General features: G+C 43.3%; 1 protein-coding gene across 2 annotated transcripts in view; it reads left to right on the plus strand.

Moving 5' to 3' along the window:
* The window catches only part of spata20 (spermatogenesis associated 20), a 39,014-nt gene extending 23,918 nt beyond the window's left edge, over window positions 1-15,096 (plus strand). For both annotated transcript variants that reach the window (XM_029246680.1, XM_018761924.2), the window contains exon 16: window positions 14,317-15,096. In XM_029246680.1, the coding sequence (XP_029102513.1) occupies window positions 14,317-14,487 (171 nt within the window). In that variant the 3' untranslated portion in view covers window positions 14,488-15,096. The remainder of the gene's footprint in view (window positions 1-14,316) is intronic.
* Window positions 15,097-16,162: the final 1,066 nt, after the last annotated feature.

The raw sequence follows: 16,162 nt of genomic DNA on the forward strand, positions 1-16,162 counted from the left end.
AAAAGGAGCTTCCTTAAGGTGGGGCTGCAGAAAATGCTAAGATCTTTAATTGGGTGTTGTGATTGATTATTTGATTGAGTACAGTGAGTTCATTCAGTTTGAGCAACTCTGGCTCTATGCTGCTGTCAGCCAACAAACTAAAAAATGAACAACCACAATATAATGCATGGTGCTGAATTAGCGTGTCTCCCTTTGTTTAAACCTCACAGATTGTTAAATATAATGTTTTAAAATATTTTAATTCTGAATTTGTGCTTTCAGCTAGGGTACACGGAAGGGCCATTCAGTAATCATAGGCAGAGAGGCATCACAAAATCAACACAGACTTCAGATAGACAAAGGCAAGAGCAGGGAAATGAGCAGGCAGGCATGTTGGTGGTGAGCTACTAAAAGGTTGTAAAATGAATAGCAGAGGATCTCATCAGGGCAGAATACGATGAGGAAGCAGAGGCCTGTGATTATCCAGGCTTGTCTGCCACTCAGCTTCGAATGGGATCTGGGTAAATTGTTTGCTTAATTGACTCGGACATGACCAAAAAAGTAAACCAGGCCTGAGTGATGATTACAAAGTCAGGTTGCCTGCTGAAAAATAAATGATTCTTTATTTTTACAGGGATGGACCCATGATAAAGTTTTCCCTGCCTGAAATCCCCAGTGTAAATATCTATTCTTGGAGATTGGGAGAGAGGAACACAATTTGGCCTTTAGGTATCTACCTGAACACTCTGTATACATTCATATGTATGTGTGTCCATCATAAATAATTGAAGGCTCTGAAACTAAGCCCTTAAAGCTCACAGACAAAAAAAGTCTCTAATATTGGCCTGCATTATTTATTTACTAAGCACACATTTTTATCCAAGGCAACTTATAATGATACAACAATCCATTTTCCTTGTCATTTATAGGGATGGACATTTCCATAACTATTCCATAACAACAACTATTACTGTTTAGGAACGTCTCCCAAGCACATAAGAACAACTCCCTTTATAGGATATGACCCTACAACCTTTGGGTGTCAGGTCCAGGTCTTTAACTACTGTTGCTTACTGCTTTTCTATTGACTTTATTCCAGACTTTCTATTTTTCCCTTCTGTGTCATCTTGCAATGAAAGAACTCACTATTTTTCAGCTACATAACTAGTGTTTTAATTAGTGATCCCTACTGAAATTCATAATTTCTACCTACTGTGTCATTTTGGCTTGATAGTTGTGGAGATGGCACATCTAACAGTACCCCTGTGCATCCCCATCACTCTCTCACCCTCAATTCTGCCTCCATGGTAACTGGCTGCAAGTGTTTCAGTGATTTGGGGTTCTTTTAGTCAGGGTAGCCCAGCTGCAGCCTAAGCAGCGTGTGATTCCTTGTGCTGTGAGTGTGTACAATGTGGGCGTTTTGTAGTCACCCTCTGCTTTTTATACAGCACATCAAAAGTGATTCAGATCCATGCATGCACACACAAAGTCACAGTTACTCTCACATATATTTGCACACGTGCTGTGGTCTGATCGGACATGCAAAGCCTGGGAATTATGTTTAACTGTGGAGAATGTGAAATTGGCTTATGTGTGTAAACATTTTTATTGTTGGGTGATATTTTCCATTTCATGCAATGAATGGTGGAGTTCACAGGGGTTATCCATCCAGAGGGGCCCAATATACTTCAGGGTTTATACCCCTCAGAGCTGCTTTGTGTAATTTCAGTGCTGCCTTCAGCAGAAAAGAATCACATGTGATCCATATACTTGATTACTGCTTCATATGATATCACTGTTAAAATTGTGTCACCAACCCTTAGTGTTTTTCTGTGCAGTGAACCAAATGTGAAGGTTTTTTTTTACTCATCTCAGACATTAGTTTTGAAATATCCATAAAATGTATATATGTTGCATATTTAACTTACTTGTTATGAGTTGCCTAGCAGAGAATTAGAATTGTACTATTTTACCCAGACTTAAGTAGACTTGTGTTTACTCAAGCAATTCTGAGTAGCTCCTTTTCGAACAGCCTTCTTTTTTGAAGTACAACATGCAGCTTTCTATGACTGCCAAATCTGGTTTCTAAATAGTCTTTCCAGATTGTCCATCATTAAAGCTGTACAGTATAGCACATATACAGCCTAAAATTCTGTTGTTGACTCTCAGAGACCACATAAATACATTACCTGGTGTATGTTCATTCTTCCATTTGTGGCCTTAGCCTAAAGGGAGGTGTGTCTGTTGTCACTTTGATTGATCCCCCATCCTCTGGATGTCCTGTTCATTTTACTATTCAGCTTTTTCATCTAGTCTTTGCATGAAGTGTTCGAAGTATAATAACCGTAGTCTCATCATCTGTTTGTCCCATGACAGTTCTAGCTTGATTTGAGCCAAGAGAGATCTCTTTATTTTCCTGGCCATCCATAGTATCCTTAAATTTCTCTCCAGTGCCACAATTCAAATGAGTCTCTTGTATTTTTTTTTTCTGCGGTGTCCATCTTTCACATCTGCATAATATTGTACAAATTATCATTGCTTGAAAAATTCTAACCCTTGTTCCTGTGGCTACATCAGCAGTTTTGAGGACCTTTTTTAGATCTTTTATTGCACCTCCTCTGAGTGCTAGTCTTTGGCATTTCTCTTGACTGCTAATCACTGATGCCAAGAGATAGAAGTTGTCAACGACTTCTGTGTTTTCACCGTCACTTCGTTTGTTCCTGTGCCAGTTACATTAATTTCACGTAGTAAATCATAATGGAGTAAGCACTGTACAACTACTATTAAGGATATCTAGCTCAACGCTATCACTGGCACTAAAGTGAACTAGGTGAAGTACCATAATTGGAGACAGAACCTTTCTGTTGTTCATCTCTGCTCAGTGCTTGCTCATACAGTTGGGCTGGGATACTGCTAATCTGCAGAACGAGGTGAGATGCCCTTTAGAAGAATGGGAAGGTATGACAGTCCACAACTTATTGGGAGCAGTCAGCAGTGACCTCTGGGATCAACAGCCATGCTAACTGCAAAAAAAAAAAAAAAAAAAAACATGGGATGGTTTGTGATTTAAACTAATCAAAATGCTGGTAGAGTGCTTTCTGATGGGGCACATTGGGATAATGCCTGTAGGTATTTTAGTAGGGGAGATATATGTGCAGTATTTGTGCAGAGACAATTTTGACAATGTTAAGGAGAAAGTCCTGAGTGTGTATGCAGGGATGGGTTTGGATTAGGCTCCTCAGCAAAAAACGAACCAGCCATTTCTTCATTTATTTGGTTCTGCTTCTGGCTTTTCAGTGTTGCATATAAACTTCCTTTGTCAGCTGCATCCAACATTCATATGGTTACTCTCTTGAGGAAAGCTTGTAATTTAGGACAGGTACAAATTTAATTTATATATGTTCTACTCAATATAATAGAAGTTAGTTCTTCACTTTCAAGGCTATGGTTAACTAGACAATGTGAGGTTCTATGATTATCTACATCAGTAGTGGCAGTTCAGTGAAATTCATCTAGCATGTGACTTTATATTCAGTCTTTAGCTAGTCAAGAGGACCAGCTTGATGTGTTACTGTTCTCAGGCTAACTATTGAGGAAACCATTCCAGATGAACCAAACCTGATCCCACCATACAGTTTGAAACATAAAGTAGCTGAAAATCATGATCATACATGGGGTATTGGATGTAATTGCATTGAATGAAAGGGGATATTAACCACACTATATGACTGTGGAGATATGTGTTAAAGAATTGTGAGGCAGGGGCCCTTGAGTGCTGATGTTCCTGTAAGCTTTGTGGAGAGTTAAGCCGATGAAGAGAGCTCACCCTTTCAGAGAATAGTAAGTTTTAAACTTTAAACTGATTACCGGGGGAGATGAATAGGTCCGATTCCCTAACAAGACCATTGGGACTAGAGAAGAGCACCAAAGACCTAAAGGAAGAGGGCAGGGGGAGATTGAGTAGCAGGAGTTCAGAGCAGTAGTAACGAAACCCTAGATGCTGCTGGAGATTAGAGGAGCTTTGGCCAATGTGTTCACAGTAGTCCTCGCTCATCATTCCCCATGGAGCTTCTTCACCCAGGATCACAGTCTGGAGTGGCCTTTCACATGTGCTTCCTATCATAGTACATCTACTGGAAAGAGTAATTAAAAAAAAATAGTTGTTTTTACCCAGAGCTGTGTATACATCTTGCATTTTTACCCATTTCTTCAGCTAGATTTTTACTGAAGCAGTTCAGATAAAGCACATTTTCAAAGGGTTCAACGCAGCCCATCTGGCACATAAATCTTCAACTACTGGTTTACAAGTCCACGTACTTATTGTCATGGTGTACACAGAACTCCAACAGATGGACTCGAGTGCTGTTTTATTTGAAGGGGCAGGAAAGTGAATGGTCAGGGACGGGGGGGGGGGGAATCAGTCGATCTACAGACGTCATTCCAAGGGACAGGCACAGGCAACAACTAGGAGGACAGAAGCAGAAGGTCAAGTAGCCGGGCAGGAGAAACACAAGAGCAAGGTAAGGAACACTGGGTGATCATGGAGCGCTTCGGTTTGCTCCAACGAGATTCCACACGCAGGAACGTCCGAGCTGCCGCTTTATCCTTTGCCTCCTGATCAACTGCAGGTGCGGTCAGTCGGGCTGGTGGTTGGGGCTGTGACACTTATCTGCTATCTTGCATGTTTCCTGAATTTCGTTTTGTCATTATTGCTGTATTTCTTTGACAGAATTAGTCTTCCAGAAGATTAAAAAAGTTGATGTTAATTTAACTGTGTGATTGTAAAATCAAAGTAAATACGAGATTTTAAATGGAAATTAAATTGTTGAGAGGCTTAAAATGGTATCTTATGAAGTGTCACTCCTGGAAGGCATTTATCCTACCTGAAGCTTTTGCAACAATGGTAAATGGCAAAAGACTATGATGCTGCAAAGGATTCTTTTTTCAAACTGTGTTTTGGAAGTATTAACTACATTCTAGGTGAATCAGGTGAACAATGTGGATTAATTGTTAGTCTGATTTTAAACACTGATTCCCAGTTTCTAAAGCGGCCACTTGATCAGCTGACAGAAGTTCTAAATAACCTCTTTTTGCTGATTCGGATAACATCTGTCGAAGGCCAGATTCAGGGATTTACCTCTTATTGGAATGCTAAACTAACAGAATTTTATCCTTCCATCTTCTTAACTGAAACTAAGGAAACCAAGTGTGAATTTTGGCACTAATCTGAAAGCACATTGCACCAGTTGTTAGCATTCTGCTAATCCTAAAATCTGGAGCAATATTTCAGCTATTCCATGACTTGTCTGAACCTGCCTCTTCTAAAATCACGTTCCTGTCGTAATATTATATGTATTCATTCATCTGATGCTTTTCTCCAAAATGACTTACAAAGGTTTTTGAACTAATATGCTTAAAATTATTTAATTATTTATTTATTACTTAATTATATAGTTGGGTAATTTTTACTATATACTAAATAGTATAGTAAATACTATGTAAATATCTAGTTCAGAGACACTACAGCATGGAGTGGGATTCAAATCTAGCTCCTTTGAATATAAAGTAATGAATAACCACTAATCTACCTGCTGCCCCATATAAAATCTAGATATGTACTGTACATGTCAGTTTTGCAAACATACAGTACCTGTTTTCCTTGCACAAATACGAGTCTTAACCTCTTTGACATTTCTTGTCAGTGCAAAATATGTTTTATTGAATATATTTCAAAAGTTAATTCAGTCTTCCAACATCACACATCCTCACCAAGGTGGGTCAGCCAGGGTTGATCAGGCCCTGGTCTGTATTCAGGTAGTGCTACCTTGAGCCTATGGCTCAGTAAAAACTCATGGTCTTCGTCCTCTGGCTGCCTCTGATACCCATTATATTACAGGCCCTATATATAGGCTTCCCTACAAATCCCCTGCAACCTGCTTTAATGGGCACACACCTGGTCCTCCAGCCTTTTGAGCGACACTACTCCATCAGTTCCTAGTACCTCAACATCTTTCTTTCATTAGCCTCTTCAATCTGTTCTTCCCAAGGCAAGGTTCAACTGTAAGCTCTGAAAAGATAACTTCCTTGTAAGCTTTAGAGAACACCTTTTCCTCAGCTATACAGGTTGGATGGACTAAGCAGCCCATCATAAACTTCTTGGGTGAAAGACATAATATGGGGATCCTGCTTTCCAGAGCTCTGCCCCAAGACTTTACAATATGTTTGCTTCCACCAAATCCGTGTTTTCTGCTGCTGCATTCCTGGAATTCTGGCCATTCACTCATCATTCATCATCTCCCAAGACCTTGTATTGCCATGATGAAACATTGCCCAAACTTGCTCATCAAGAAGACACTGTACCCACTACCAAGCTGGTTTCGGGCAGTCCTACTGTGTACTAACCCTACACTAAACTTTTCCCAAATTTTGCCAAAATAGGATCAGGGAGATAGTGCAACCTATAATTTTCCCATACTCCTACCTGTACCAGTTGGATGTTCTACTCCCAGTGTGACCTACAAAATGGACTCACTGTATGAATCCACAATGAGGTCTTTGATCTTGGGACATGGTACCATTCTAATGCTGTCTTCACCAGCTTCTGTGGAATTGGGTCATAGGTGTTTGTGACAACTGACCTCCTCCCTTTAACAAGATTCTCTAAACAATTACATTACCACACTAGTATGTGCTAAGCACCCTTACACCCCAAGAATTCCTCCTTTCTATGTCAGTATATGGGTTCCTGAGGAGGGATGCTGTTAAATGATGAGTAACAATGCTGTAGAACAACTTGCTTGCTACACTGAGCAGAGTGTTTGAGAATTCACATCCCTTCAACACACCTTCGCTGCCATGCAGGTCTACTCCTTCTTCAGACCACCTTTAGGATCCACCAGAGCCTATATAACAGCTTTTGACAATGCTTATAGACTTTGTAGGGTCCTCCGTTTGGGCTTGGGGCTGAGATTGCCTTTGGTTCCCTAATAGCATCTTGTACTTCCTTCTAATTAGTTGTGCACTTGTCTATGGTAAATAGTGGACTTTACAGTTCTACTAAGGCTCTATACTGATTCAGTTCCTGATCTCTGGTAGAATTCATTTGTTCGCTTTGGAGCTAGTTGTCAGCTTCCTTTTTTCAACAGAGCAGTTGCCCACTGCATTTGTGCCACAGTTAATAGTGTGTTTAAAGGTAAACTTCAGACTGATCAGCTACTTTGTTTAAAACCGTGACAGAGCAGGCAAGCGATGAATTTCGATTTATATGAAAATGTGACATAAAAATAGATTCCACATATCAAATATCCATCTTGGTTGACATGGTGGTTCACAGCACTTGGGTTGTTCAGGTGTAGGTTTGAATTTGGCTCAGTCTGAATGCTGAAGTCGCATTTTCTTCCTTCGTCTGCATGGGTTTCCTTTAGGTGCTCCGGTTCCCTCCCACAGTCCAAAGACATGCAGTACAGGTGAATTGGCGCCACTAAATTGTAGGTAGTGTGTGAAAGGGTGAGTGTGTGTACACGGCTTCCTTGTGTCCGGACTACTGCAGCCCTGACCCGGATAAACAGTTATCAAAAGTGAATAAGTGAAATATTAATATTAGAATCCATTAACAAATTTCAACCACTGCATAAACTGAACTGTGATTATGTAATAGAACATTATTATTGAAGCACTGTTTATCTTACAAGCTGCAGATGGCAAAGTGAAATGTTTGCATTATTGTCTTCCTTTCAGCCTCTCAGTTATCTGTCTTTGTTCTTGTCTGATGTTAAAATATCAGTGTCCACGCCTCCACTGCGGCTTATATAATGACAAACCTTGGACCTGTGAGGATGTCCATCTGGCGTCTGTTCTGAGTGCTGCAACCTCGCCATTAACTCCGTGTTGTTATCTGCTGCACCTGAAAAGGGTGTCTGACACCTGCGGTACGCCACACCTGATTAGCTCACGTAAATAGCAACTGGGCTTTAAAATTCAAGTTTGTTAAAAGCTCTCTTTTCCTCCCTGGAAAAAGTGATTAACTGTTGAGAATATTTAAAATTGACATGCTTTTCAGTTACCTATGGCGTGCAGTGTTAACGTAGTGACCATGACTGGGCAGTGCATCTTTGGCCCACCATGGTAGTGATCAACCCTAGTGTGCATGGTTTATAATAATCCATAGCAGTGATTGCCAGTTACACTGTCCAAATCAGGATGTTTCAAGACCTGTTCAAGCATTTCTAGATATTCTTAAAAAACCTATAATGGAAGACGCACACACACACACACATTTTCGGAACCGCTTGTCCCATACTGGGTCGCGGGGAACTGGAGCCTACCCGGCAATACAGGGCACAAGGCCGGAGGGGACACACCCAGGACGGGACGCCAGTCCACTGCAAGGCACCCCAAGCGGGACTTGAACCCCAGACCCACCCGGGAGCAGAACCCGGTCCAACCCACTGCGCCACCGCGCCCCCTAATGGAAGGCAGTTAACAACAATGGTAGCCATGTTTCCTTTGCTAGTAGAAGTGGGTGTTCATTTGACAGAGATGTAAACCACTGTAGCAGGTTCTTCTTTGGGCTCTGATAAATGATCTTTTGGGTGAATGGAAGCAGAACAGAAAACGGATAACAATGTCAACATCCTGGTGGCGCTATAAGCCCTGTGAATTACATCATTGTCATTGTGGGAGATGGCCTGCTAATTTTATTATTAAAATGTGACATTGAGGCACATCACAGAGTCCTCAGGACTCTGTTATTTCAGATGAATTGTCATTATTGGACAATATGAACTGGTGAATTGTTTGCTTAAATATACTTCCTTTGTGGCTTTTTGCATTTAAGTCATTGAAAGTTTTTTGAGACTCACAATATTCAATGCTCAAAATAACCCCGATAATATAGCATCACATGACCCATAACACTTTTTTGTGTGTTCTCTCATCATGCTAGTGTTACATGCAGTCACTGTGGACAACTGTACTTTCCATGCCCCTGGATACTTGTTTGGTGTATTATTTTGGGTTTTTTTTTTTTAATTTTTTTTTTTTTTAATTGGAGGGAGGCAGGGGCTTGCATACTGCAGCAGGTCCATTTGTTTTGCATAAGTAAGAGGACTCTGGGTCAGGTTGTAATTTGCACTTTTCAACTCGTTGCTTATGCATATTCTCGAGGTTTTTCCTTTCAGCATTTGTTTTCCAGCCATCTCCACCCCTGTCTGATAACACAATTTATTCCCCAATGCATGGGAATAGATTTGTTTTCTTTTGAAATAAAAAGGTCAATTTGTCCTTTGAGCAAATACACATACTCTGAGGTAAGGCCAATCAAATATTTTATTGAAAATCGAGAAATGTGTTGGGAAGCAGCCTGTAAACCCCACATGGGTCTTTCATGGCATCAAGATAAATGAGGGAGAACCTTTTCAGGCTCTAATAATTGATTTAATTCAATTTGTAATTAAAGATCATGTTGCAGTCTTGTACTTTGAGCTTTATGCTTACTTAGGCTCTCGATGTTCTGAAAATGGTGATGACTATCTGATGAATAGTGAAACCAACTCAGGAAGCTTCATATCTCACAATGCATCCTGATAAACTTTTACACGACCATCATAGTGTGATGGAGTGTTTTGACCACCTCCATCACCATCTGGTTCCCCTCTGCCTCCACCTTCTCCACCAGGCCGCAGCAAGTGGTCTCCTCTGCTAAGGAGATCATTAGCTGTCAGCTACCACCAATAAAAGACCTGCCATCTCAGAGCCAGTTCAAGTTCATCACTATTTGGACTTCACGTCATTTCCACTGCTTCTTTCCTGTAACCATCCATGCCTTCAATGAAATGAACTAGGTGCACCCCCCAGCCACTTCTCGTCATGTCCTCCATATCTCCGTATTTGCTCCAAATCTCTTGAATGCACTCCTCGTTATACACTGTAGTCATTTCCAGACTGCTGTCGACTGCACTGTTCTATATTTACACCACTCCTTGTGTCTGCAACCATGTTGTTTACTTATGACTTACACGTGACTGTTTTGTATAGTTATCGTCTTGTCCTTCACTCTCTTCTATATTGCTATATTGTGTTTCATGTTGGGTGCCGAACAACAACCCATTACATGCTGTATACTGGCAATAAAGAGTTCTTAGTTCTGACTTCTGATTACGTACTTGGTTGCAAGTTTTGTCAGCAAGATTTACCTTAAGAGTGCAAACCTCTGGTTCAGAAAACGAAATTACATAGTGTAGCTTTGAACACTTTGGAAGTTTTACCTGTTTTCTTGCTTGCATATTTGTACAGTTCAATTTGGTGAATGTACATTTACATTTTTTTTTTAATCCACAGGAGAGCGAAGGGTAGTTTGTGGGTGTTGGGTGTATACAGTGATAGGACAGAAAAGACGTTGTGCAACCCACTGAATTGGGAATACATATGTGAAAGTCGGCTGCTGTGTCTTGCATCAGCTTTATCGGTCTTTTAATCAGAACCGTATCTGCTCTCAGAGGAAATGTTTTATGAGTATGGTAATAAGTATTATCACATAAGAGCTGCAATAGCAGCTGTCCTCATTAATGTACCTGTGTCGTAATTTATATCTCCGTATGTTTAGACAAGAAAATATGCAAATAAGTTCTACATTTTAGAGGATAACACTAAGACTTCTCCTAGGTTGCCTTTCCACAACACTGATTGATTGACTTGCATCGTCTCTCTTCGGTCAAAATATTACAAATGGTTTCCGAACATAACTATAAAATGACAGCTGTGAATACAGTACTTTTAAATGATACCATACTTTCATGCCAGTTCCTTCCAGGGGCATGGCTGTGACAAACCTGGGGTATGAGGTATGGTCATGTGTTCAAGAAGATTCTAAAAGACAGCATTGTCTGAGCTGGTGGTCTCCCAGGTTCCAGGCACTCACAGTAGAAGACAAAGAACCGCTGAACTATGTGTTTCCTGAAACATGTAGGATTGGTTTGACGTCCGTCTGTTCAGAGCAACTTTGTCAGATATCTGACTTCATAAAATAAACATATAATATAGAGGAAACATGTTCCATTCTACATGTTTCAGGTAATGCATAAAATAAAAAGTGAAATGAGGAAAGTGTTTACATTTGTTTCTCTGTTACTGCTTATCTGTCTTAGCTGTCTGTGTCCAACCTGTGGCCTCAAAATGACAATGACTGAACCGTGGTTGGCATGCTTTTTGAAAAGTTAATAAGAGTAAGTGCTGTACATACCACAGAGATTACTTTGTATCCACTGTCGTCTCTCTCAGATTTCAGGTTGTTAGTTTTAACCAAGTCTCAACCTTTCTTTGAGTGTATGAGTGCTTGAGCGCTCACCTCCCTGGAATGTGGAATACAGCTCATGAAGTGTTGTTATGAAGTCCTGCAGTGTTGCCTCTTTGCGTGTCATCTTTACACCAGCATCTGTCACTTCTGAAGGATTGTGTGTCTTGGTTCATTTATTTTCATTGAACCCATGCACGCACGTTACTTCCACTGTTTTTCATCATTGATGTATTTACTGAGGACCATCTGTCTGTGATGGCACTCAACTCTGTATAATAATGCCTGAGCTCCAGATTTTTGCTTTTGAGCTAGGACCACCAGTATTTAGAAGATCTGCATGAATTCAACTGGTCTGAAAGACAGTGCTTGCTGTTGTGAGCCAGGAAAAAGGAAGGAGTTACTGCTTTTGCGTCATGAAAAACATTTTCTTCATGGGTTTATTGAAAACTACCGGTCATGTTATTTCCCAGGAGAAATGATAGACCAAATGAAAGCCCTGTTCTCACTCGAAGATTGCATAATCCAGCTTCCTTTTCACAAGGCATGACTAATCACATCACAATTGCCCCACTTCATGATGTTCAGGTACCGCTACCTTTGACACCTCATCAGATTATTAAACTTGGACTTGGAGCTGAATGTTACCTTGAGGTTGACACCAGGCAGCTTTCCCTTACAGTACATTTGTTCTGGCAGCTGAAGTAGTAGGAAGACCTTTCGAGAAATGTTATACCATGGATTGGTATCTGCTTTTAATGAGTATGTACAAGCAGCGTAGGGTAGAGAGTTCTGAGTTTCTTTTGCCTGCTAGTGCAGTCAGTTGTTGGAAACTGGCCAGGTCTCATTTCTCTGAAATCTCTTCTGTCTGTGTGCTTGTGGAACCTGGAGGTCAACACAAAGTTCAGTGGAGATCCGCACACCACCTCTACAACTAGGCCATCGTGCTGTGTCCCGAGTGGAGCTCCATCTCATCTCTTGAGAGAACACCAAGCTTTTCCACAGTCAATTAAAAACTCCACGGGCCACAGAAAGGGCTTTCAGACTCTGAGTCATGAGGGAAAATACTCTTGAGGAGGTGAGATGGAAAATGAGAGGAAGCAAAGCTGCTTCCTAATCGGGCAGCTGCCATATTTCACTTGAGACCCTTGCAACAGTGCATTAACATTCCTGCAATCAAGGGCCAAGAGGAAGTGATGTATTCACTTCAGATGAGGAAGACACCTCCTCCATTCCTCACATTCCATTCCATGGCAAACTCAGTGTGGATAAATGAATAAGTAATGCTTACATGGTCCGCACATTTGCACTGACAGTAACAAGCCCCTCAGGGGGCCTGGTGGGGTGGGACAGAGTGTGACCTGAGCCACTGATATAAACCTGACAGCCTGGGAGGACACTGTCTTGAATCATGTGCCATTGGTCAAAATTGATTGTTGGGAATACTTTCCATGCCAGCAATCCACTCGTTTCCTTAGCACTGCATTTACAGTGAAGAATATGGCTGGGCTGCCAAGTAACCTACTGAAACCTTTCTGAGTCCTAGCCAGACCACATCTAAAATGCAAGATATTTCTTGCCACAGAGTGTGTCTGCATTCATATATCAAGGGAAGCTGATGGAGACATTTAGTGCAAGTGAGGCATGCTGAAGCTTACACAGCTTCCCCTTCATGGGCTTGGAAGCTGAACCATATCTCTGCCGTAATTGTCTGGTTTTATTCAGTCGCCAGCCGCACCTCCCCCCAGTCCCCCTTTCGAAGAACTGGGTAGATGACATGACGTCATTCTCCCTGTCAGCTAAGGAGGCGGGCACATTCGCTACAGGGAATTCTCATCACAGTCTTACACTGGTCCGAGGAAGAAGTTACCTCAATCTGCAGAACCTGGAACTTGCTTTGTCTGCCGTGACTCTTTCATTTTATTTCGTTGACTGTCGTGGAATGTCAGCCAAGGCAGTGACACCCGCAGTGATTGCTGCATGTGTAACTAAAGGGAGCTCCCAGCTGTCGCAGAATCCCGCTGAAGGTGGAACCTCCTTGACGACAAAGTGAAATAATCCTGGCCGTTGTTTCGCTAGGCGTGTGCTACACTGAGTCGCCGTCTTTGTGCGTGAGTCAACGTGTGGTGCTAAGCACATGCTCTTTCTGGATGGCTGCTGTAGGAACGTCTTTGGCCACTCCATTGCGTGACCAATACAGGGAATTGCGAATGACCCCCCCCCCTTCCCCGAGACACGCACCTCCCCTCCCACTTCTTCTATGCCAGCCGGTGACTTTCAGGCAGCACCGTGTGCAGAAGTTGGTCACGATTCTCCAAGCCCTGCCTCCACTGACCCCCTCCTCCCCGGACTGCAGATGAAACCCCCTGCTGCTGCATTGTGGGCAGGTGAAAGCCCTACATATTGCATTTTACTTTAATTTTTCCCTTAGCTCCCGCAACAGGAGCAGAGCCCAGCGCATAGCCCTTGCCCTCTCCTTTGCTGCTGCAGCAGCCCAGTCCACAGGAGTTCCACAGATGCCATCGACCGGCGCCCCCAGCTGGAGCCCTTCCTGATATCGTTGCTTCTGTGAAGTGTTTGGGGGATGAGGGGGTGGTTCTTGACCAGTGGAGATCAATACGAGCCAGGGAGCAGGAAGATTACCGTCCAGTTTTCCTGAGCACAGTTCTCTGGTCAATGGCCGCCATTGACCAGTTTGGATTTTAAGAAGTCTGTGCGAGTGTTTGCACTTCATATAAGTGATATCAGTTGCTTGAAGTGTTTTGTTGGATGCTCTATGGTTTTCATTTAATTAGACACTCCAGACGCTGAAAGGAATTAGGGTTCAGAGCTCTTCGAAACGTACCGTGGCATTTTTCATCTAGCTGACATATCCGTAAATTTAACAAAGAGCTTGTGAGTTGGAATATTGTCCGTGTGTGAACATCGCAGTTATGCAACGACTTTACCCTTTTTGTGCTGCTCTTCCCCTTCAGTTTCTCTCAGTCTTCATTTTATGATTGTCCTCTCTTTCTCCTCCCCTCGCCGTCTCTATACGCTTCTCTCAGGTTTTGATGCTAGCGGATGGGGATACAGACGGCTTCTTATACCAGCGCTTGCCTGTCCTCGCCACCCTGAGGCCGCTGGAGGGCAGTGCGACAGCCTACGTATGCCAGAACTTCACCTGCGCCCTCCCCGTTACCTGCCCTGAGGAGTTGCGTCGGTTGCTGCTGGAGTGAGGAGCCTCCCTTCTCAATCACAAGTCTCCACAGGTGCAGAAGAAGGGGTTATGCAGCAGCCAGCTGCCCCTCTTAGAAATGCAGTCTACCCAGCAAATAAAACTTGAGCCTAGTTCACTCCATGAAGGGTTCGACACCCAGACGAGGAAACGCCTTCTTAGACCGCCCTTTCGATGCACTGCAGCATAGGATTAGGATTAGACGTCTTCCTTTCGCAGCTAACCTCCTGATGCTGTGGATCCTCCTCCCATGGGAGCTGTCACTCGCATAAACCCCAGTGGCACTGGAAATGTGGTGTCCTTGCATGTTCTCTTCTCACTGTCCAGAAAAACAAACAAAGAGGATGAGGGTTGGGCAGCCTTGTCTGTGCCAGAGTAGGGGGAACTCGCTGGCACCACCTGTCATTGCAGCTTTGAGAGACTCATCATAGCCCTGCTGCTTGTAGCACTGTGAATGGGCCACCAGGTACTGTGTGAGGACCTGAGCCCTGCTGTGAGAAGAGTAAGGGAATTCCCTTTGCTTCAGAGCACTTCCATGCTCCCAGTATTTCCATTTATTTACTTAGCAGATGCTTTTCTCCAAAGCTTCCAATGAACTCTATGTAGTGTTATCAGCCCACACACAAGGTAACTTACACTGCTAGATACACTACTTACAAGGGGTCACTCATCCATACATCAGTGGAACACACTCTCTCTCTGTCACTCACACACTATGGATGAACCTGAACAGCATGTTTTTGGACTGTGGGAGGAAACCAGAGCACCCAGAGGAAACCCACACAGACAGAAGGAGAACACGCAAAGTCCACACAGACTGAGCAGGGATCGAACCCACGTCCTCTCGCACCACCCAGGTGCTGTGAGACAGCAGCGCTACATGTTGTGCCACCATGCCAGTGACCCAATTGTCAAAGCCGCCGTAGCCCCCCCCCAGCTGCCCACGAGTAAACAGAGCTGTCCGGTGCAGCAAGCTGTCATGCCTGCACACTCCACAGTCTCCAAAGGGACAGCCAGTCCTCTCTCGTTTTGTTGCTTAATCTGATGGACGCACCTCGAGGTGATGTAAAATCTTTAGTTGTAATTCTGCTGTTCTAGGGAAAATTCCTGTGCATGCCCCCCTTCCTGCCCTGCCATGGCTTCCACAATATGGATGGAGCTGTAATAAAAACCACAGTAAAGACACGAATATGTGGGTGCCCTTTATTTCCCCATGCTTACCACTGTATTATACTGTCTTAAGCCCACGCCTTTGATCCCGCGAGCGGTTCCAGCGGGGTCTGTCAGAGCGAGGGCAGCCACGTCTGGCAGGAGCAGCGCACGAGCTGTGCTCATGGCTGTGGAAGCGAATGAAAAGAAAGCAAACGCAGTGTGTTCGGGGAGGGTTGGGGGTTGGGCCGCAGCCGTGCTCCCCGCATCCCCGCGGACGGCAGGAGGGACGCGCGTCTCCCTGCCATACGCAAAGCGGCAAAGCCGCACGATCCAGACAGATTTGCCGCTCTTAGAAGCTTCTCTCGGCTGCCAACTCCCTTCCTGGCAGACCCGCCGCGGGCCATGTTTCTCTGCGAACGTGTGTTGGCGAGAAGGTATTTTTGTAGAGGAAAGGAAGAGGGGTTTGTTCTAGTTCTGTCGCTCCCTGACTTTCCTTGTTACTTGTCACATTCTGTAAAGTCACT

Source organism: Scleropages formosus, chromosome 20 (assembly GCF_900964775.1).
Source record: "Scleropages formosus chromosome 20, fSclFor1.1, whole genome shotgun sequence".
Lineage (NCBI taxonomy): Eukaryota > Metazoa > Chordata > Actinopteri > Osteoglossiformes > Osteoglossidae > Scleropages > Scleropages formosus.